We start from the raw sequence: 18,437 nt of genomic DNA, 5'->3' as shown, positions 1-18,437 counted from the left end.
TCTGGCACAGTGGCAGCAATTGGACCTACAACTTGGTTTGACTCTGTGGTGGTCACTGCCATTTTCTAATACTACTCAGGTCTGCAGGGGCCAACTGATAAGCAATACGCACATATGACAGAGACTATCATTTCTGTACTCCTTAAATTGTCATGGATTGCTTTACTGATCAAGCCCCACTATATCCCCACGCTACCGTAGTGAGTCAGTGAAAAACGGAATAGAGTTTCCTGAAGAACTATCATCCTGACAAGATAAAAATTGGAGTTTGTGGTTGGATAAGGGAGATGGTGCTAATAAACATCCCAAGATCTCAGTTGGGACCCATGGAGGGCTAAACTCTAGAAGTGGAAACATCAGAGATTGACAGAGCCTTATCATTCTATAATCACTTTCAAGTCACTTTTGTCCCTGATTTTGTTAGGATGATCTTATTTCACTCTCTCTTCCAGCAGAGAGGTGACTCCTTCCTGGATAAAAACAACAAAATCCAGATGATAAAGTAGGAAATAAAGTTTCTCCAAGAAGGGCAACTTCCATTTCTTCATGTAAAATCTAAGACAATGCGAAGGCCAGGCTGGCTGATCTGAGTATACACATTATTTGCATTTTACTACCAACGCGTTTTGAATCCTTCCTTGTTATTCAATGAGTCTGAGTTGAACCTCTGCCCCAAAGGGATGCCAGATGGAACAGACCAACTTGTGTAGCCCTGTTTCAACATACAACAGTTGAACAACAGGTTAATAATGGCAACAGGTTAATAATGGCTGCTTTCGTTTAGAAGGGGCACACTGGGGCTGCATCCAGCAGGTGGCAGTGTTTTACCAGGAAATGATCTCTGAGTTCCTGGTGGCCTTTCAGTCTTTAAATCAAGCTGAATGTCCCTTTCTTCTTTTGGGATTCTTTTTTTTTTTTTTTTTTTTTTTATATATATAATTTTATTTTTTTAATGGGGTGACATCAATAAATCAGGATACATATATTCAAAGATAACAAGTCCAGGTTATCTTGTCGTTCAATTATGTTGCATACCCACCACCCAAAGTCAGATTGTCCTCCGTCACCCTCTATCTTGTTCTCTCTGTGCCCCTCCCCCTCCCCCCTTTCCCTCACTCATTCCCCCCTCCCCCCCGTAACCACCACACTCTTATCAATGTCTCTTAGTTTCACTAATATGTCCCACCTACGTATGGAATTATACAGTTCCTGTTTTTTTCTGATTTACTTATTTCGCTTCGTATCATGTTATCAAGATCCCACCATTTTGCTGTAAATGTTCCGATGTCATCATTTCTTATGGCTGAGTAGTATTCCATAGTGTATATGTGCCACATCTTCTTTATCCAGTCATCTATTGATGGGCTTTTTGGTTGTTTCCATGTCCTGGCCACTGTGAACAATGCTGCAATAAACATGGGGCTGCATGTGTCTTTATGTATCAATGTTTCTGAGTTTTGGGGATATATACCCAGTAGAGGAATTGCTGGGTCATAAGGTAGTTCTATTTTCAGTTTTTTGAGGAACCACCATACTTTATTCCAAAATGGTTGTACTACTTTACATTCCCACCAACAGTGGATGAGGGTTCCTTTTTCTCCACAGCCTCTCCAACATTTGCTATTACCTGACTTGCTAATAACAGCTAATCGAACAGGTGTGAGGTGGTATCTCATTGCCGTTTTGATTTGCATTTCTCTAATAGCTAAAGAAGATGAGCATCTTTTCATATATCTGTTGGCCATTTGTATTTCTTCCTGGGAGAAGTGTCTATTCATATCCTCTTCTCATTTTTTTATTGGATTGTTTGTTTGTTTGTTGTTGAGTTTTATGAGTTCTTTGTATATTTTGGATATTAAGCCCTTATCTATATTATTTCTGCTGGAATATTCAGAGGAGACAGAGAAATGGCTTGGGAGCAACTGGTATGTTCTACACGAAGCAGTTCCTGAAAAGCAGGATCTCCTTTGGCTGAGCGGTTGTAGGGATTGAACATACTGATTCCACAACAGTACCTTGAGCCCATCCAAAGGCTTTCTCTTTCTTTCCACCTCAAATCTTGCCTAGATCCCACCTATAGAATTAGGGTGCATTTTCTCCTAGAGGAGCACACTGCAAATTATAGATTCTCTCCAGGAGCCCAGGGAAGTTCGGGGTGATGGAAACAGGCTAACTAAGGGTGACAAAGTGGAGTAGTAAAAACTTGTCAGTCTTTTTCCTGCCCTTGTCCTGTTGTTCCAGGGTCAGCACCTAAGCACAGTGTGTTGTTCCTCTGTCATGAACCTCTCAGTGTCTGGTGAGCACGCAGGCCCAGGGAACCCTGCGTGCTGCACGCCCACTGCCTCAGCTCCAGCCCACAGCTCTCAGCGTCTCTGGCCACTGCTGGGCCCAGAACCTTTCCCTCTCATGGGTTTGGGGGCCTGAAATGATCCGGGATGAGTGCGATTCCTTTCCTTCCACATCCACACCAAGTGTATGTGGCCTTCGGACCCATTGGGGGACAAGGAGATTTCAGCTCCATCTCTATCTTTCTTCAAATGCACCTGAGGTTTTGGTCAAAGGGGAAAAAAAATCAGGGGATTTGAGAGGAGGGAGACAAGAGTGACTACACACTTTTATTTTCAGTTTTGAGCGGCTCTGGTGCTTTGGGTTCAACCAAATGTATTCTGATGTTTTCATTCACTCAAAGCTTATCAACAGTAATTGCTTCATTTTTTAGTAAAAGCTAACCAACTAACAAGATCGGCTGGTGAAAACGTGCAGGTGCTGGGGGAGTGTGGCCCTGGACAGGGCGTGGAAGCTCTGTGCCCTTCCCATTCACCTTGCTCTGGTGACATCTCATTCTTGGGCGCCCAAACGCCGGTACCTGTTCAGATTCTCACACCTTCCTTTGCAGGGGGAGCTTGGGACAGGTTAGAAGTTTAGTTGAGGAAATAAAGGGCCTGGGGAGACCTGGGGGCTGGCAAACAAGTGACAAGGTTGGCTCCTGCGGCTAAGAGTAGCGACCTACATGAGGCACTGGCTTTGAAGTGGGTTCGGCCTGGAGGGACACTGATGGGCTTCTTGGTGTGCTTTCTCCTCTTCTCTTTGGACCAGCACCGCAACTTCCCATCTCAGGGTTCTTTAGATCTTCATGTCATTCTCTCCCTCTCTCTCTCTTTTTTACCCTACACAGCCTTCTTCTTGGTGTGGGTCAAACCTCCCTCTTCTTTTCCTTATGAGGTTACAAGTCATTGGATGTAGGGCCCAGCCAAAATCCAAATGATCTCATCTACATAACTTTAACTTAATTACATCTGCGCAGACCCTATCTCCAAGAAAGTCAAATTCAAGTTCATAGATACCGGCAGCTAGAACTTCCATATATGTTTTTCTGGGGGACACAAATATAGAGTGTTTTGGAAAAGAAACAAGGTTATCAATGAGGAATAAAAGGCTAAATTTAATGCTTTTTTTGAGCTCATCTGGAATTCCCATGTGGGAAAAATGCAGAGACAAAAGAGATAGGCAGCAGAAAGATCAAAGTAAACAGAAAGAAAATGGCTTTTTGTTTTTCCTGTGTTGAATTTTAGCCTGGTGTTTTTTTTTGTTTGTTTGTTTTTTTACTTGATACTTCTCTGTCAGTATATTTCATCTGAACAATAAACACCTGGGGATAGTTTTATAAAATTATTACTATTGACTTTGTTTTTTTGTAGAGAGAAAAGAGAGAAAGAGGAGGAGGAAGCATCAACTCATAATAATAGTAGTTGCTTCTTGTATGTGCCTTGACTGGGCAATCCCAGGGTTTTGAACCAGTGACCTCAGTGTTCCAGGTCAATCCTTTATCCACTGTGTCGCCACAGGTCAGGTTAGAATTTTTTTATAGCATAATTTATTTTCAGGAAATTGTAAGTATGCAGATGACTTGCAGCTAGTAATCAGTTAAACTTGTGACATACACTTTATGGTAAAAACTGCATTACCACCTCACTAATAATTTATGATTGTTTACATGTTTGTGTATTGTGTGTGTGTATGTGTGCTGGTTACATGGCAACACCACTTCTTCATAAAATTGAGAACTGTTTCTCCCCAGAATCCTTGTGTTATGAGTCAGTATTTGCCAATGAGAAAAACTTACAATAAACTTGAAAGGTGAAAAAGAAATGGGAGGCACTATTTCTTGAATCATCATGGCAGTCAGGCAGGATTGTGTAATATCTACACAAGTACTCACTTGTATGTTGCATCTGATATAGCAATTTTGCAACCTCTCTATTTGTACTTCACCAGCATGGTGACAAGAGGCGCAAGAGTCTCAGATGTCCCCACATCAATCTGCCACTTCTCCCCCCTCCCAATGCTTTGGCTGACTTCCTCTGGCTGCAGTCTGAAAAACACTGTCTTCCCCTGCTTATCCCACACCGATCTAACCCTTAATTCCTGATTAAATACCTCATTATTATAATCTTGATAGTGACTTTATTCTCCTAACAGAACATAGACTGATACCATAACTATAAATACATATACTGCATCGTACAAGGCAGGCCCAATTCAAGAATAAATTTCCTAATACCTGAAGAATATCATGCATTTCAACAGTATTAATATGGCCAAAATCTCAAAAAAAAGTGACAATACTTAATGCTGGTGAGGATGTGAATCAATGTGAGCTATCCTTCATTGTTGGTGGGAGTGTCAGATGGTATCACCACGTCAGAAGTTCAACAGATACAAACTTAAACAGTTTTACCATACAATCCAGTAATCTTCCTTCTTGGTATTAACCTAATTGAATTGAAAACATATATTCATGCAAAAATTTGTACACAAATTCTTCTAGTGGCTTTATTTTTTCTTTTGAAATTAAATTTAATGGGGTGACACTGATCAATAAGAGTACATAGGTTTCAGGTGAACATCCCTATAGCATTTTAACTGTTATGTTGTGTACCCATCATAACATTTCCATCATTTTCCATCATCGTATATGTGTCCCTCTTTACTCCCCCACCCCATCCCCTCCCCCAGGTAACCACTCCACTTTTATCTATGCAGCTTTATTTATAATCACCAAAACCCAGTAGCAATCAAGACAGCTTTCAAAAGGTGAGTGAATAAACAAATTGTGGCATATCCACATAATAGAATATTATTCGGTGATAAAAAGAAATGAGCTATCAGACCCTGAAAAGGCACAGAGGAACTTCAGCTACATACTGCTAAGTGAAAGAAGTCCATCTGAAAAAGCTTGTATTACATGATTCCACTTACATGACATTCTGGAAAAAGCAAAACTGTAAAGACAATGAAAAGATCAGTGGTCACCAGAGGTTCAGGGGAGAGGGGAGGGGTAAGTCGGTGAAGGCCAGGGGGAAAGGTGCTGACCACAGTAACCACAGGAAGGAGTCTATGACTGAAGGCAAAGGAAATTGGACACAAACACGGTACTCTACTCAACAAAGTTAATTTTTTGTTCTGGTAACATGTGGACAATTATGATACCATTACATATGTATACGGGAATTTAACAATTCAGTAAACAGGTGGAGTGTGGTAGGAGCCCAGTTTCTCACTGCTGGAGAGTTCACAGATGAGCATGGGGGAGGCTGAAAGGACCCATGGGTGAATGGATTGGAGTAGCAAACATCAGTAAGAAATGTTGATCATACATCCATACAGTTTCATACAGATGTATGGAACTCTGTGTATATACACGAGTCAGGATAACACACATGTTTCTTTGTTCTGTCAGCTGAGAGGACTGAAAGAAATGACATTTACTGCCCAGATCTTGGTTTGTAGTGTGATTCTCCACTAACAGTAACCAGGGCTCTGTGAAGAAATGGCTGACCACGGACAAAGGCAGGAAATGAACCAGAGGGGCCTGGAAGCACCATGAAGAACTGGGACTCAAGGAAGTGCTCAAAAAAAGAACATAAAAAGGGAAAAGGACAAAGAACTAGTTTCTTCATGTGCTTAGAAAATGTGTGGTGCAAAAAAATTGATCAATAATAATTATTAACATTGACAAAATTAATCATTTTGGAATTTAGAAGACAATCATCTTTGCCTATAGAATAACACTCCATAGGTATTTCTCTTAAAGTTCGGAAATAGACCAAATTCTCACTATCCTCAATTGTCGTCACTCATCATTTCTATATCCGGTGAAGGTATGCCTAATTCTTCACACCATGGTCCATGATTTTGTTGAAGATCATGACAGATGGAATCCATAGTACAACCAAACTCAATGAGACTGGAAAGTCCTTCTTGGTACTGGTAAGTGAAGCCAGCAGCATGCATGGCCACCAAAGAACCTTTTGAATCAAACACTGGGGAGCCAGAAGACCCAAAGTAAAAACTGGTGTTGTAGGTAGTCACATCAGGCCTGGGAATATTTTCCTGGAAACTTTTTTGACTGAACATGGGGACAAAATGATTGTAACCCTCTGCTTTTCTAGCCTGCAGATGTTCTTGAACTTTCTCTAGTCGTTGACCCAGAGGGATTACAGCACAAGTATCAGTAGACTTGGACTCTCCATCTGGATGGCCGATAATATATATCAACCCATTCAGTGGCACAGGACCAACTCTATTATATAGTCCCAAAGGTACTTGTTGTCCATTTTCCTTCAGTTTCAGAACAGCATAATCAAGACTTTTATCATATATATCAAACCAAGGTTCAATGGAGAAGAAGTTCTCTACTTTTTCTGGACTGTCTTCATAATCAAATGTCACCCTTGCACATTTAGCAATTATGTCTGCCCACTCCGCAACTGGCTCTATTCCTTCTCCCACAATGTCACTTATTACATGATGACAGGTGAAAATGTACAGCCCTCTAAAAACAAAGCAGGTGGCAGAACCCCTATTTCCATTGTTGTCCCACGATATGTACCCAACTGAGTCACTGAGGTGAGAAAGAAGTTTGTGCATTTTAACTAAAGTAGAGTTTTTTATCAGTTTCCCAAAGTCTGTTTTATGCAATTGAAATAATGTTTTCCCTTTTTTTCCTTTCATTTGTTCCTTGAAGCTTTTTCTAATTTTTTCAGTTTCTCCTTTCAAACTAGGGCACTTGGCCACAATATCTTTCCAAGTGCTTCTTTCTTCTAACTCAGAATTCTGAGTGCCAGCTGCCCTAGAGTCCATGCTTTCCTTAACTATTAATATAATATGGAAGGACTTGCCCTCTAAGTCATCAACTCTCTGTGTGCACTCTGTACCGATGCCCTCAATTTCATCGAGTTTCCAATCATGTTTCTCCAGCACGGGAAGAAATCGGCCGTCCTTGCATATTGCATCCTTGACAGTTTCTCCTTTGAAAGCGTAGACGCAGAGCATGCATCCTTCTTTGTGAAGTTCCCCACATTTGACGATCCTTTTTCTCTTCTTCTCAATTGCGCGGATAAAAAATTTGACACAGTCAGTAGATGCCTTGTCATGCCGGCCAAATATCTGGTTCTCTTCTTTCTGCTTACTTTTACTCCGGGCAAATGTAACTGCCAGGTGGCAGTTATCAGGAAAACAACAGAGGGGCATTCCAAGGTTTACGTAGCCTTTGATGCCTTCTACACCCCGCACCAGCATCTCTCTGCCCAGCCGGGCCTCTCTCTCTTTTCTGACAGCCTGGAGAGTGTCCAGTGCCTCGGACAAGCTATCTCTCCCACTGTGTGAGAGCCTGTGTTTCATTTCTTGGTTTTCCTTGAGGTTTACATCCACGGTAATGTAGAGTACCTTATTTTGAGATACAGCCTGGTCTTTGGGTCCTTGAGCCTGATTATTAGTTATATCTTTTATGCCTTTTCTGGTGCCTGTCTTCTTTTGAGGAATAGTGGAATTATTCTCTTGCTCTTTATTAATCTAAAAAGACATGTTAAAGACTGTAAAATTACAAGTATAGTGCTTATCTTTTGTTTTTCTGTTTATTATGCAATTCACTAAATTACTTTTATTTTTTTAATAGGTGAGGGGAGGGAAGATAGTAAGGCAGACTCCTGCATGGCCCCGACAGGGATCCACCTCTTGACCCCATCTAGGGCTGATGTGCTAATCATCTGAGCTATTTTTAGCACCTGAGGTTGACACGTTTGGACAAACTGAGCTATGTTCAATGCCCAGGGACATGCTCAAACCAACTGAGCCACTGACTTGAGAAGGGAAAGAAGGGGGAGAGTCAGGGGAGTAAAAGCAGATGGTCACTTCACCTGTATGCCCTGACTAGAAATCAAACCCAGGGCATCAATACACCAGGCCTACACTCTACCCATTGAGCCACTGGCCGGCGCCTACAAAATTTGTGGAGGAAACTCAGAATCAATCTCCAAAGGCTTGATGAACAGAATTAAATCAGAGTTTGAATTGGGAGCCCAAATGTAGGCTGAGTTTTCTGTGCCATCAGTTAGATAAGCTTTTCATACTGCTAGCCAGGTGCATTTTCCTGAGAAATATGAGTAAACAACTGTTTTCTAGGTGCATGAAAAACAGAGCTGCTTAAAAGTCTGCTAGCCTCTCACAGTGCTCTCTCGGGTCTGGTTTACTAACCTCAGCTGTACGGTTTTACTTTTTCTGACCACAAGGATGGACTGCATCCAAAATTTGTTTTTAAAGCAACAAACTCAGCAAGAATAAGGTACCGTGGCTTATTATTGGGCATTAAATGCTAAATAAAACCATTATCAGTTAACTAATTGTTTGGTCATAATCATATAGTTATTTCTAATAATAAAAACCTGATTCACCTAGCATCTTTCATGCAAAGAACTCAATTTATTTCTTCTATTACATCAATTAATTCCAAACCCTATGAGGTGAAGAGCAACAAATAAACACTCTTTGTCCTTTTGATGAAGAAGCTGAGGCAAAAAAGGATTTTCCTATGACTGCCTTTCTTAGGGTTACATAATAACCAATTCATTGAGTATCAGAGCTCCAGTACTTAGTCTAACATTTCCCCCCATTAGATTACATATTCTTTTCTTGTAAATTTTATATCCATTTTTAAGAGGCATTATCTTAAGAGATGGGGGGAGGAATTACATAATGAGGCTTAATCAAATAGCAGAAATTCAATAAAAAAAACGAGAGCATCTGAGTCCTATGTCTAAAAGATACGTTTCTGCCAAGTCATATTCATCATGGAAAGGGTGGCAACAGGTGTCACTTGCTGGTAATGAGAAGAACAACACCAGGACTGTTGTGAAGATTAAGTGTAACATCATGTGTGATGATGGCTACAATGACTGGTACATTAGTACATTAACTTACACTTTCCTTCTTTATAATGAAACTAATATTCTAGATAAAAAAAAGAGAAACAAGGTAATACAAATTTATTCTGGGGATACATTACATACAAACTGTCAAAGAGTATCCCTTCAGTCTAATGCTGTTAGAAACATCCTTGTCACAGAGTTCAGGGACCACTATTATGGATTTCCAACTATTGAAAGGATTCTTGGGCAGATATAGACCCTTTACAAAAGGGGGCCCTGAGGTCCTACATGGTTATTAGCTTGCACTGCCCTAGAATGGGGCAGGGAAAAGCAGAACTAGTCTTGGCTTGGCTTTTCTGCAGACTTGGATGTTCTAGTTGGAATCGGAACAAGAAAAGTTAAAGGCTTTCAAGTTGTTGCATTCGGAAATGCCCACCATCTCTCAACTTCTTTCTTAATAAATTCAAGGAGCATTTTAAACTGAGGAAAGGATTCAAAGGTTTGATAGAAGGAGCCCCAACATAATGTCAGTAAACTTAAGTCCCAGTCTTCATTCCACTACGGCCTTAAACAACTATTCATTTTTCTTTCCTTATGAACAAATTAAGAATAAAAAAATTCTCCCTGCCTGTCTCATAAGCTTATAATAAGAATCAATATTTTGCCTGACCAGGCGGTGGCACAGTGGATAGAGCGTCAGACTGGGATGCAGAGGACCCAGGTTCAAGACCCCAAGGTTGCTAGCTTGAGCGCGGGCTCATCTGGTTTGAGCAAGGCTCACCAGCTTGAACCCAAGGTCACTGGCAAGTGGTTACTCAGTCCGCTGAAGGCCCGCGGTCAAGGCACATATGAGAACGCAATCAATGAACAACTAAGGTGTCGCAACGAAAATCTAATGATTGATGCTTCTCATCTCTCTCCATTCCTGTCTGTCTGTCCCTATCTATCCCTCTGTCATTTAAAAAAAAAAAGAATCAATATTTTAAAAACTGTTTTATAAATTGTAAAGCCCTAAATGAATGTATTATTGTTATCAAACAGATGAGCCATATTTGTGTGGTATATATTTTCAACCTGTGAAATAAATATTAAATTTGTTTTTATTCCATATTTTACTGTAATACATTATATTTGATTTTTATTGTTATCAGAAAGTGCTCAAATAGAATTTTGTTAAAGGCTGCTTTGAGATGGCTGAGATTTTTATGAAAACTCTTCCTCACCACCACCCCTCAAACTGGAAAGTATAAAATAAATGAGAAGGATTGAAACTTATTTAATATTCCTGACAGTCAATGAGGTAGTTTCTTGCCAGGAGACTATGAAACTCAGTGTCAAGGATGCTAAGTCTAATAATGATATATTCTGTAAATGGCACTTGCAAACATACCTGATGAAAATAGTCCTCAATTTTCCTATTTTTCTTTGATTCGAATGGGACCCTCTGTGACTTGCGTTTCTTAGAGCTCATGATGGCTTGAAGATGAGTAGGCAGTTCAGCTGAAAGACTAAGAAGGTTCAAGTTAGAGCAGTATCTTCAGAGCTACCACTCATTGCACAGAGGGTAAGACAAACGGGGACCCGTACCCCACCTTACCCTTCGGCTTCAGCCTCGCTCTTCTCAGAGACATGAACCTAGAAAGTAGACCATTTATCCCCCAACTAAAACCACCCCAATAATATAAGCTCCCCTTGGTAGAGATCTATACTGAGTACTCTACAAAAATTGTCTCTAGTTGCCAATGCCCCAGGGTACCATGTAAAATAGGTATATCTGCGTTTGCAGGGGGGAAAGTATAACTAGAGAAGGTAGGTGACCTCCCAAGGCCACGGTTACAAGGCAGAAATGGAGTTCAAAGGCAGGTGTAAATACCTTGGAGAAGGGTTTGCAGTGGGAGAATTCAAGTGTATGTTCTAGTTACACCGATGCTTAAATCTGGCTTCCACTTAACTGGAGATGGCACGGGGGTGGTGTAATCACAGGACAATGGACAGGAAACTAACGCAGAAACAAAATAAACATACAGTGAGACTTTTCCTGAGAAAATAGAAAGGATAGTTGCTGCTTTAGTTTTTTATTTGCTTATTTAAAGAGGTGTTTCCCCTCTCCTTTTCCTCTGAGGTCTCCCCAAAGGAGAAGGAACAATGTAAATAAGAGTCAAATCTTCTGTAGTGATAATCACCCCCAGAATGGAAACCATGGAAGGGCAGCCGCTGTGTCTTCAGTATCTCACCATCTATCCCAATGCCTGTGCCATGGCAAGTTCTCAGGAAAGATACATTTACATATTCAGTGAATGAATGGAGCATGCATATGGCACTCTACGTACTGTTCCACATGCTTTTCATAAATTACCACAGATAATTCTTACAACTCTGAGATACGTGTGATTAGTCCCATTTTACTGGTAAAGAACTTGAACACTCAGAGATGAAGCTATTTCCTGAAGATCACACAGCCCCAGAGAATACACTTTTGATGACTCTTTATTAAGAATATTTTCAGGTAAAAAAAAAAAGAAAGGATAGATCTCCATAAATCTATCATATAGGATGAATAATTGCTCTTTTTTGGGTCATCTTTTCATTTTACTAGGTTGGGTCATAGGTTAGGGCACATCTTGGCAGTGACAGTGTGTAATTGTACAGTAAGTAGAACAAAAAAATGAATGCTTCTCTCTCCACCTTCCCCTCTCCATCTCTCTAAAAATCAATTAATGAAAAGATTACACACTATACTGAATGTGAAGTTATTAGAACAGTGCCTGGTACATAACAGATTGCCCAATAAATATTACTTCTGTTAGAATTATCATTATCAATATACTAACCATAGGGAGACTTTAACACAAGAGACTGTGGGGAAACAAAAATGAGGTACCTGTAATTGAGGAGCTGGGCTATGTTGTATAAGGTCCTCGAAAGCAGGAAGTTATTGCCTAACAATGAAGAGAATTTGGGGGTTCAGTGTCTGCTGCTGCTGACTCATCTAATGGACTTTGAGAGAGAACCCAGTTGCTTTTAGGGGAGATTACATACATGGACCAAAAAATGTAAAGTGGGCAGAAACCAACGTGAGTCTGGCGTCCACTGGAACGACCTTGAGCAACCTCAGCGGAGAGGGGCAAAAGGTTGGAAATTACCCCGCGTCCCTTCCCCACCGTGGTTTCCAGCATCCAGACTAACCCCCACTTACATCAAAATGTGAAGTGTCCTTAGCTATCCTACCCTCAGCCCTGCTTTACAGCTGGAGAAGTCAAGGCTCTGCTGACCTAGTTCCCTGGCGCTATGTCTTCCAGTAAAGAGAAAAGGAGGTACAGCCGGTTTGGGCCATGTCTACCCCACTCAAGGGCTTCTCTTTGGAATTCAAATCCCTCCTCATCTTTCTTCTCTCTGTCTCTCTCAGCTCTATATCCCGCCCCCCATCTCTACTTCCCTCTCCCTCCGACTTCCAGTCTGCTCCTTTCTCTCTCCCCCTCTTTGATTTCTCTCCCTCCCTCTCTATTCCTCTCTCTCCCCTTCTCCCTCAGTTCAACCCTCTCTCCTCCTTCCCATCTCCCTCCCTCCCCTGCCCCTTATCGCTCAGTCTAGCACTGGGCCCGGCGGGGAGGGCAGGGGTCTGACCACAGCTGACCAGGCCTCCATCCAGCCCACCACCACGCTCCCCAGCACACCGGAGTGACAAGAAACCACTGAAATAAAAGCTGTGCACCCTCGGCCGCACGGGGGCGGCCCCTTCTGCACCCAGCCCCACAGACTCCCGAGCACTACCCACTCAGCGGGACACCCCAGCGCCCCGCGCTCACCCACTCCACGGCGCACCTCGCTCCGCCACCAACACCCGGGTCGTATCTAGAGCCCAACCGAGGTCGGTTCCTGCTGAAGCTGCGCAGAGCCCCGGAGAGCCCGCCCAAGTTAGCTCCGACCTGCCCAGAGGCGGCGGCGCTGAGATTTGGATCACCGGTCTTTGCAGGGGGAGGGCTATTTCCACTTCCAAGTTCACCTGGCTCCTCCTGACTAAGCCCCCCCACACCACCGCGACCCCCTCCACCGGGCCCCAGCCCCATCTCCTTGGGTTCTTGGCTTCTTTAGGCACCTGGGGAATCAGGAGCAGGGTGGGGTATTCCATGCTGTGTTGCTTTCAGAAAGTCACGAACCTGAAACAAGCTTCCGAACTCCTATTCCCCAGGGCAGCTTGAGAAACAGGCGCACGGAGCCTGTGAGCCTGTGCCTGTTGTTTTGACCGTCCCTTTTACAGATCTACAAGTGATGAGAATCCGGACACGTTGTATGCACTATGGCCAATAAGGCAGATTTTCGCCAAGCTTAAGAGCTTTTAAAATTATGACCTGATAATAAAAAAAGATCCGTAAAAAGCTTTCTTTCTTCCCAGGGGCCAAATAAACTCAGCACTTGGTGTTCAACCTAATGAGAACTCACCCTCCCCCACCTTGAGCTCTGAGGGCTCCAGAGCCAAGGCTGACAGGATCTCAGAACTGCCTCTGAGTTGAGGATGTTGGGCTGTGGCAGCAGAAACTGCCTCGTTTCTTCTGGGGTCTCCAACAATGGCAGATGCTGGCTCCACAAAGATCACCAAAACAACCTGGTGACGAGATAACGCCAAGTTTAGTGCTAACTGAGGTCACGGAGAGCAATAACTTGACAGAAATTTGGTAGCGTCTCAAGGGGTGGGGCGGGCAAGGTTCGGTTATTTATTGAGATTCTGAAGTCTGGTTTATGCTGGGTCTTTAATGTGGGGGATGGCTAGGATAGGGTAAGCACCGAGTAACAGTTTAGGGCTGGTGGCTACAATAAGGCAGGCATTCAAGGAGTCTTGGGCTGTAAATGGTACTTTGATGTTTTCTATTGAAGAGCAGTTGGGTCTTTGAGGAAGTTATCAGAATAAGCAATGAGGATATTTGCAAGTTTCATGTGCCTGGGCAAAAGTGTCCTGGAATGGGAAATTTATTTTGCTGACAACAGTGGACTAGTAGGTCACAGGAATGAAGTTAGCAAGCTATGTAAACATAAATGGCTTCATTTCTCTCAATGGTGAACGTGCCTGAGGACACAATCGACATTGGTAACTTGAGTATTTTATCCTGGAACAAAGATCATTCAGAAAAACACATTTTAAGTGATATGCGTTACTGTTTAGAAAACCTTACTGTTTGCAAACAAAATCTGTAAAACAATTCATCACAGGTAGGTTGATCTTAGTAAACACTTTCCTGAAGTTAACGTAGATGCATCCAGCTTTCACATGCCCCACCCTGGGCTCTGCAAAATACTACACATCTCAGCCCTGGCCGGCTAGCTCAGTGGTAGAGCTTCAGCCTGCTTGTGGATGTCCTGGGTTCAATTGTCGGCCAAGGCACACAGGAGAAGTGCCCATCTGCTTCTCCACCCTTCCCCTTCTCCTTTCTCTCTATCTCTCTCCCCCTTCCCCCCCTCCCCCCAAGGCTCCATTGGAGAAAAGTTGGCCTGGGCGCTGAGGATGGCTCTGTGGCCTCCACCTCAGGTGCTAGAATGGCTCTTGTTGCAGCCAAGCAATGCCACAGATGGGCAGAGCATCGCCCCCTGGTGGACATGCCAGGTGGATCCCTGTGGGGTGTATGTGGGAGTCTGTCTCTCTGCCTCCCTGCTTCTCCAGGAAAAAAAAAAGCACATCTCTTTCTTTACTCTGTTCTTTTTACGCTTCCAGGGACAGTCTCCCTCCCCCTTCAGGAACAACAGTATCCAGGTGTACAGTTTTTCCCTACTTTCTCTCCCCCATCCTGAGGTTTTTCTTCATCTTGCTCTTCTGGTGAATTTTCTCAAAGCCACAGGTCAGCTCCTGGACCAAAGGGGTAATTCACCTAAGAGGAGGGTCCATTCCAACCCACAGTCACTCACCTACTTTGGGGATTTCCCGGGAATCTTTCCCTCCAGTCAGGAATTCTGCATTCTAGGGAGAGCTGGAAAACTTTATAGGGTGAGCATGGACCAATCACATGGCAAGTGGATGAAAAATCCTGTGGGTAGGGGGCCTGGGGGGTCAGGGTGGGTGGAGGTTGAGAGTGAGCAGGAATGCTAGGCGAGTGGCTGAGATCCGTAGTAGGGGGGCCAGTGAGGAGGAGGCCTCAGCTCTTGGTACACAAAGCCAGTTGAGAAAGTAGGGGGGAGGTAGGGGTGGAAACTTGGTTTCTGGGTGCCTGGCAGTCCCCTCCTGGAGATCGAGGCAAAGGGAGGAGGCACTGAGGCAGCAGCGGCTGTCTGCAGCCAAGCACCTGCTCTACTGCACAGAAGACGCTGCAGCTCGGTGGCTGGGTGGCAGTGGGTTAGGGTGACAAGGGGCAGCTTTCCCAGTAGAGGGGACAGGCCTCCAGACTATGACAATCAGGAAGAAGTAGCGAATGCTGGCAGAGTGAACGATTCTCTAAATGTTCATCTATATGTGCAGAAGTTTACCACTTGGAAAAAGAACAGGACATGGGGCCCGGGGATATGCATCTCAAGCCTGACATTCAAAACACTCAGCTGGCTCTCTAATAGACAGCCATTTCCTAGGACAGTGTCTGCAGGTCAAAGCTGAAACATGTTGATAGGAGTATAAGCATCTTCAGCACCCTCCCCCCATGAAATTAACCAAGCTTGCTATATAATCAAAATAAACAGAAGCAGAAAAACATGGCCCACGTGAGGAGAGCAATCAACAGACAGAATCAGACCCAGAAGAGACAGCTATGCCAGAACTAGTAGACAAGAACATTAAAGCAAGTATGACCCTGGATTTCTGGCCAAATAAAGTGACAGTGACCAGACTTAATCCTCTTATCAAAACACAAAACAAGACAAAAGGGCAAAATTTATGAAACCATGGTTTCAAGGGACTGGATATGACACAGTCACAGACAGACACAAATGAAACGTTCCCTCTGGGGTACTTGCGGTGGCTCCCCTCAGGTGGTCTACTGAGAAGGGCCAGGGCAGCAATGGCGGAAACTAACCAAGTGCTGGAAAGAATCCTCCCTTCCCTCAAACAACAACAACAAAACAATTTGTCTTTCCTCAAACCTTCTCTCTACACCCTAACTGGGCATCCCAGTTTCCTCACTTGCAAGTTAATGAGCTTGTGTCCGTGAATTACCCACTGTGGACTTGTGACCACGGGAGGGACAGGGCCCCACCCTCCAAGAGCACCATTCAGACCTCTGGAGTGAAGTCATGGAATCTGCACTATTAACATACACCCCCACCCCAGCCCCCAGCTGCTCCCAGCCCCTGCAAGAACTCCAGGTCCCACCCCAGTGCAGAAAAGAGCCACTCACAGAAGCCGAGAGTCCGTCCTGACCCAGCCGGACCGCCAACTGGGAGTGGCAGGCACTGCCGAAATGGCGCCCAGCAGGCTGTCGCCGGGTCCTTCCCGCCTGTCTGGACTTGAAAATCCTGCTCTCCAGAGGCCCCGATTATGGCCAATAGGCGGCGAGGTTGGGGCTGTCACGGGGAGTGGCGGGCCGGGACTGGCAGGCTCTCACGGGGAGTGGCCGGATCCCGGACACGCCCGCCCAGCCGCCCTGGGCACCGTGACCGTCCCGCTGCGCCCCAGCGTCCACTCGCTCGCGCTCTCGGTCCACAGCCAGCTTTCGTCTTCCGGGACAAACTTTGAGCAATGTTGTCTCTCCATTCCTTCACAAGCCCCTCGGGTCCACTGTGTCGAGTGTGGAGGGGAGCGAGCGTGGGGCGGGTGTAGGAGGAGCCGGCGACCCGCGCTAGGCGGAGCTAATCGCGCGCGGGTGGAGCGGGGCGGAAAGCGCACAGGCGTCGGGATCTGCGGGTCCGACAGCCGGTCACAGCGACCTCTGGTGCAGAGCTGAAGGTTGTCAGTTGTCGTTGCCCTTCAGGGACTGCACTCATCTAACCTATTTCCTTTTTATTATTATTTTTTTTAATTAAGTGAGAGGAAGGAGGCAGGCACAGACTGTTGCTAGTGCCCCAACCTGGATCCACCGGCAAGCCCCCTATGGCAGGGGTCCCCAAACTATGGCCCCGCGGGCCACGTGCGGACCACGTGCGGCCCCCTGAGGCCATTTATCAGGCCCCTGCCGCACTTCTGGAAGAGGCACCTCTTTCATTGGTGGTCAGTGAGAGGAGCATAGTTCCCATTTAAATACTGGTCTGTTTGTTGATTTAAATTTACTTGTTCTTTATTTTAAATATTGTATTTGTTCCCGTTTTGTTTTTTTTTTACTTTAAAATAAGATATGTGCAGTGTGCATAGGGATTTGTTCATAGTTTTTTTTTATAGTCCGGCCTTCCAATGGTCTGAGGGACAGTGAACTGGCACCCTGTGTAAAAAGTTTGGGGACCCCTGCCCTATGGGATGATGCTCTACCAATCTGAGGTGGAGGCTATGGAGAGAGAGAGAGAGAGAGACAGAGACAGAGAACCAGATAGGCGCTTCTCCTGTGTGCCCTGACCGACAGTTGAACCCCAGGACTTCCACAACACGGGGCCAGGGCTAACCTCTGTTTCCTAATTGAATACCTTATCTTTGTAACATTTATGGTGGTTTATTATCCTGATATAATATAAACTGATACCATAACTATACATACATATACTACATCATACAAAGCAACCTCAATTTCATAAAGAAATCTCATAATACCCTGAAGAATACCATGCGTTTCACCAGAATTAATAGGTCCAATATCCAAAAAAGTGACAATACCCAAAGCTGGTGAGGATGTGAATCAATACAAACTCTCCTTCATTGCTCGTGGGAATGGTAGATCCGCATTGGAAGACAGTTTGGCAGAGACTTGAGAAGTCAAACATAACTTTACCATACAATTCAGTAATCACCCTCCTTGGTCTTTATTCAACCGAATTCAAAACATGTTCACGCAAAAATTTGTATACAAATGCTTATAGCAACTTTATTTATAATCATCAAAAACTAGAAGCCATTAAAAGGTCTTTCAACAGATGAACAATTAAATCAACTGTGGTATAACCGTGTAATGAATATTATTTAGTGATAAAAGGAAATGAGATATTAAACCCTGAAAAGACACAGAGGAATTTCAATTGCATGTTGCTAAATGAAAGAATTCCATCTGAAAAGCTATATACTACATGATTCTACTTATATGACAGTCTGGAATAAAGAAAAGTATAAAGACAGTGAAACGATCAGTGGTCACCAGAGGTTCAGGGGAGAGGGGAAGTGTAAGTAGGTGAAACCCA

The 18,437-nt window shown here is 43.9% G+C and overlaps 1 protein-coding gene across 8 annotated transcripts; it reads right to left on the bottom strand.

The window, feature by feature from the left end:
• Positions 1–4,821: 4,821 nt before the first annotated feature.
• On the bottom strand, positions 4,822–16,878 carry LOC136318756 (serine protease FAM111A-like). Of its 8 annotated transcripts, none has more exons than XM_066251600.1 (8): positions 16,517–16,878; positions 15,102–15,235; positions 13,647–13,809; positions 13,364–13,555; positions 12,088–12,145; positions 11,080–11,205; positions 10,597–10,714; positions 4,822–7,854 (listed from the first exon to the last, which is right to left on the bottom strand). In XM_066251600.1, the coding sequence occupies exons 7-8, from the start codon at positions 10,675–10,677 to the stop codon at positions 6,124–6,126; spliced, it is 1,812 nt and encodes a 603-aa protein (XP_066107697.1). In that variant the 5' UTR covers positions 10,678–10,714; positions 11,080–11,205; positions 12,088–12,145; positions 13,364–13,555; positions 13,647–13,809; positions 15,102–15,235; positions 16,517–16,878; the 3' UTR covers positions 4,822–6,123. The 8 variants fall into 8 exon arrangements, with proteins under 8 accessions (XP_066107697.1, XP_066107698.1, XP_066107695.1 ...); XM_066251601.1 differs by having other exon boundaries at positions 15,102–15,220; XM_066251598.1 differs by having other exon boundaries at positions 15,102–15,163.
• Between the last annotated feature and the right edge of the window lie 1,559 nt (positions 16,879–18,437).

This window comes from Saccopteryx bilineata, chromosome 1, assembly GCF_036850765.1.
Source record: "Saccopteryx bilineata isolate mSacBil1 chromosome 1, mSacBil1_pri_phased_curated, whole genome shotgun sequence".
Taxonomy (NCBI): Eukaryota; Metazoa; Chordata; class Mammalia; order Chiroptera; family Emballonuridae; genus Saccopteryx; species Saccopteryx bilineata.
This window is presented reverse-complemented; position numbering and strand designations above follow the sequence as displayed.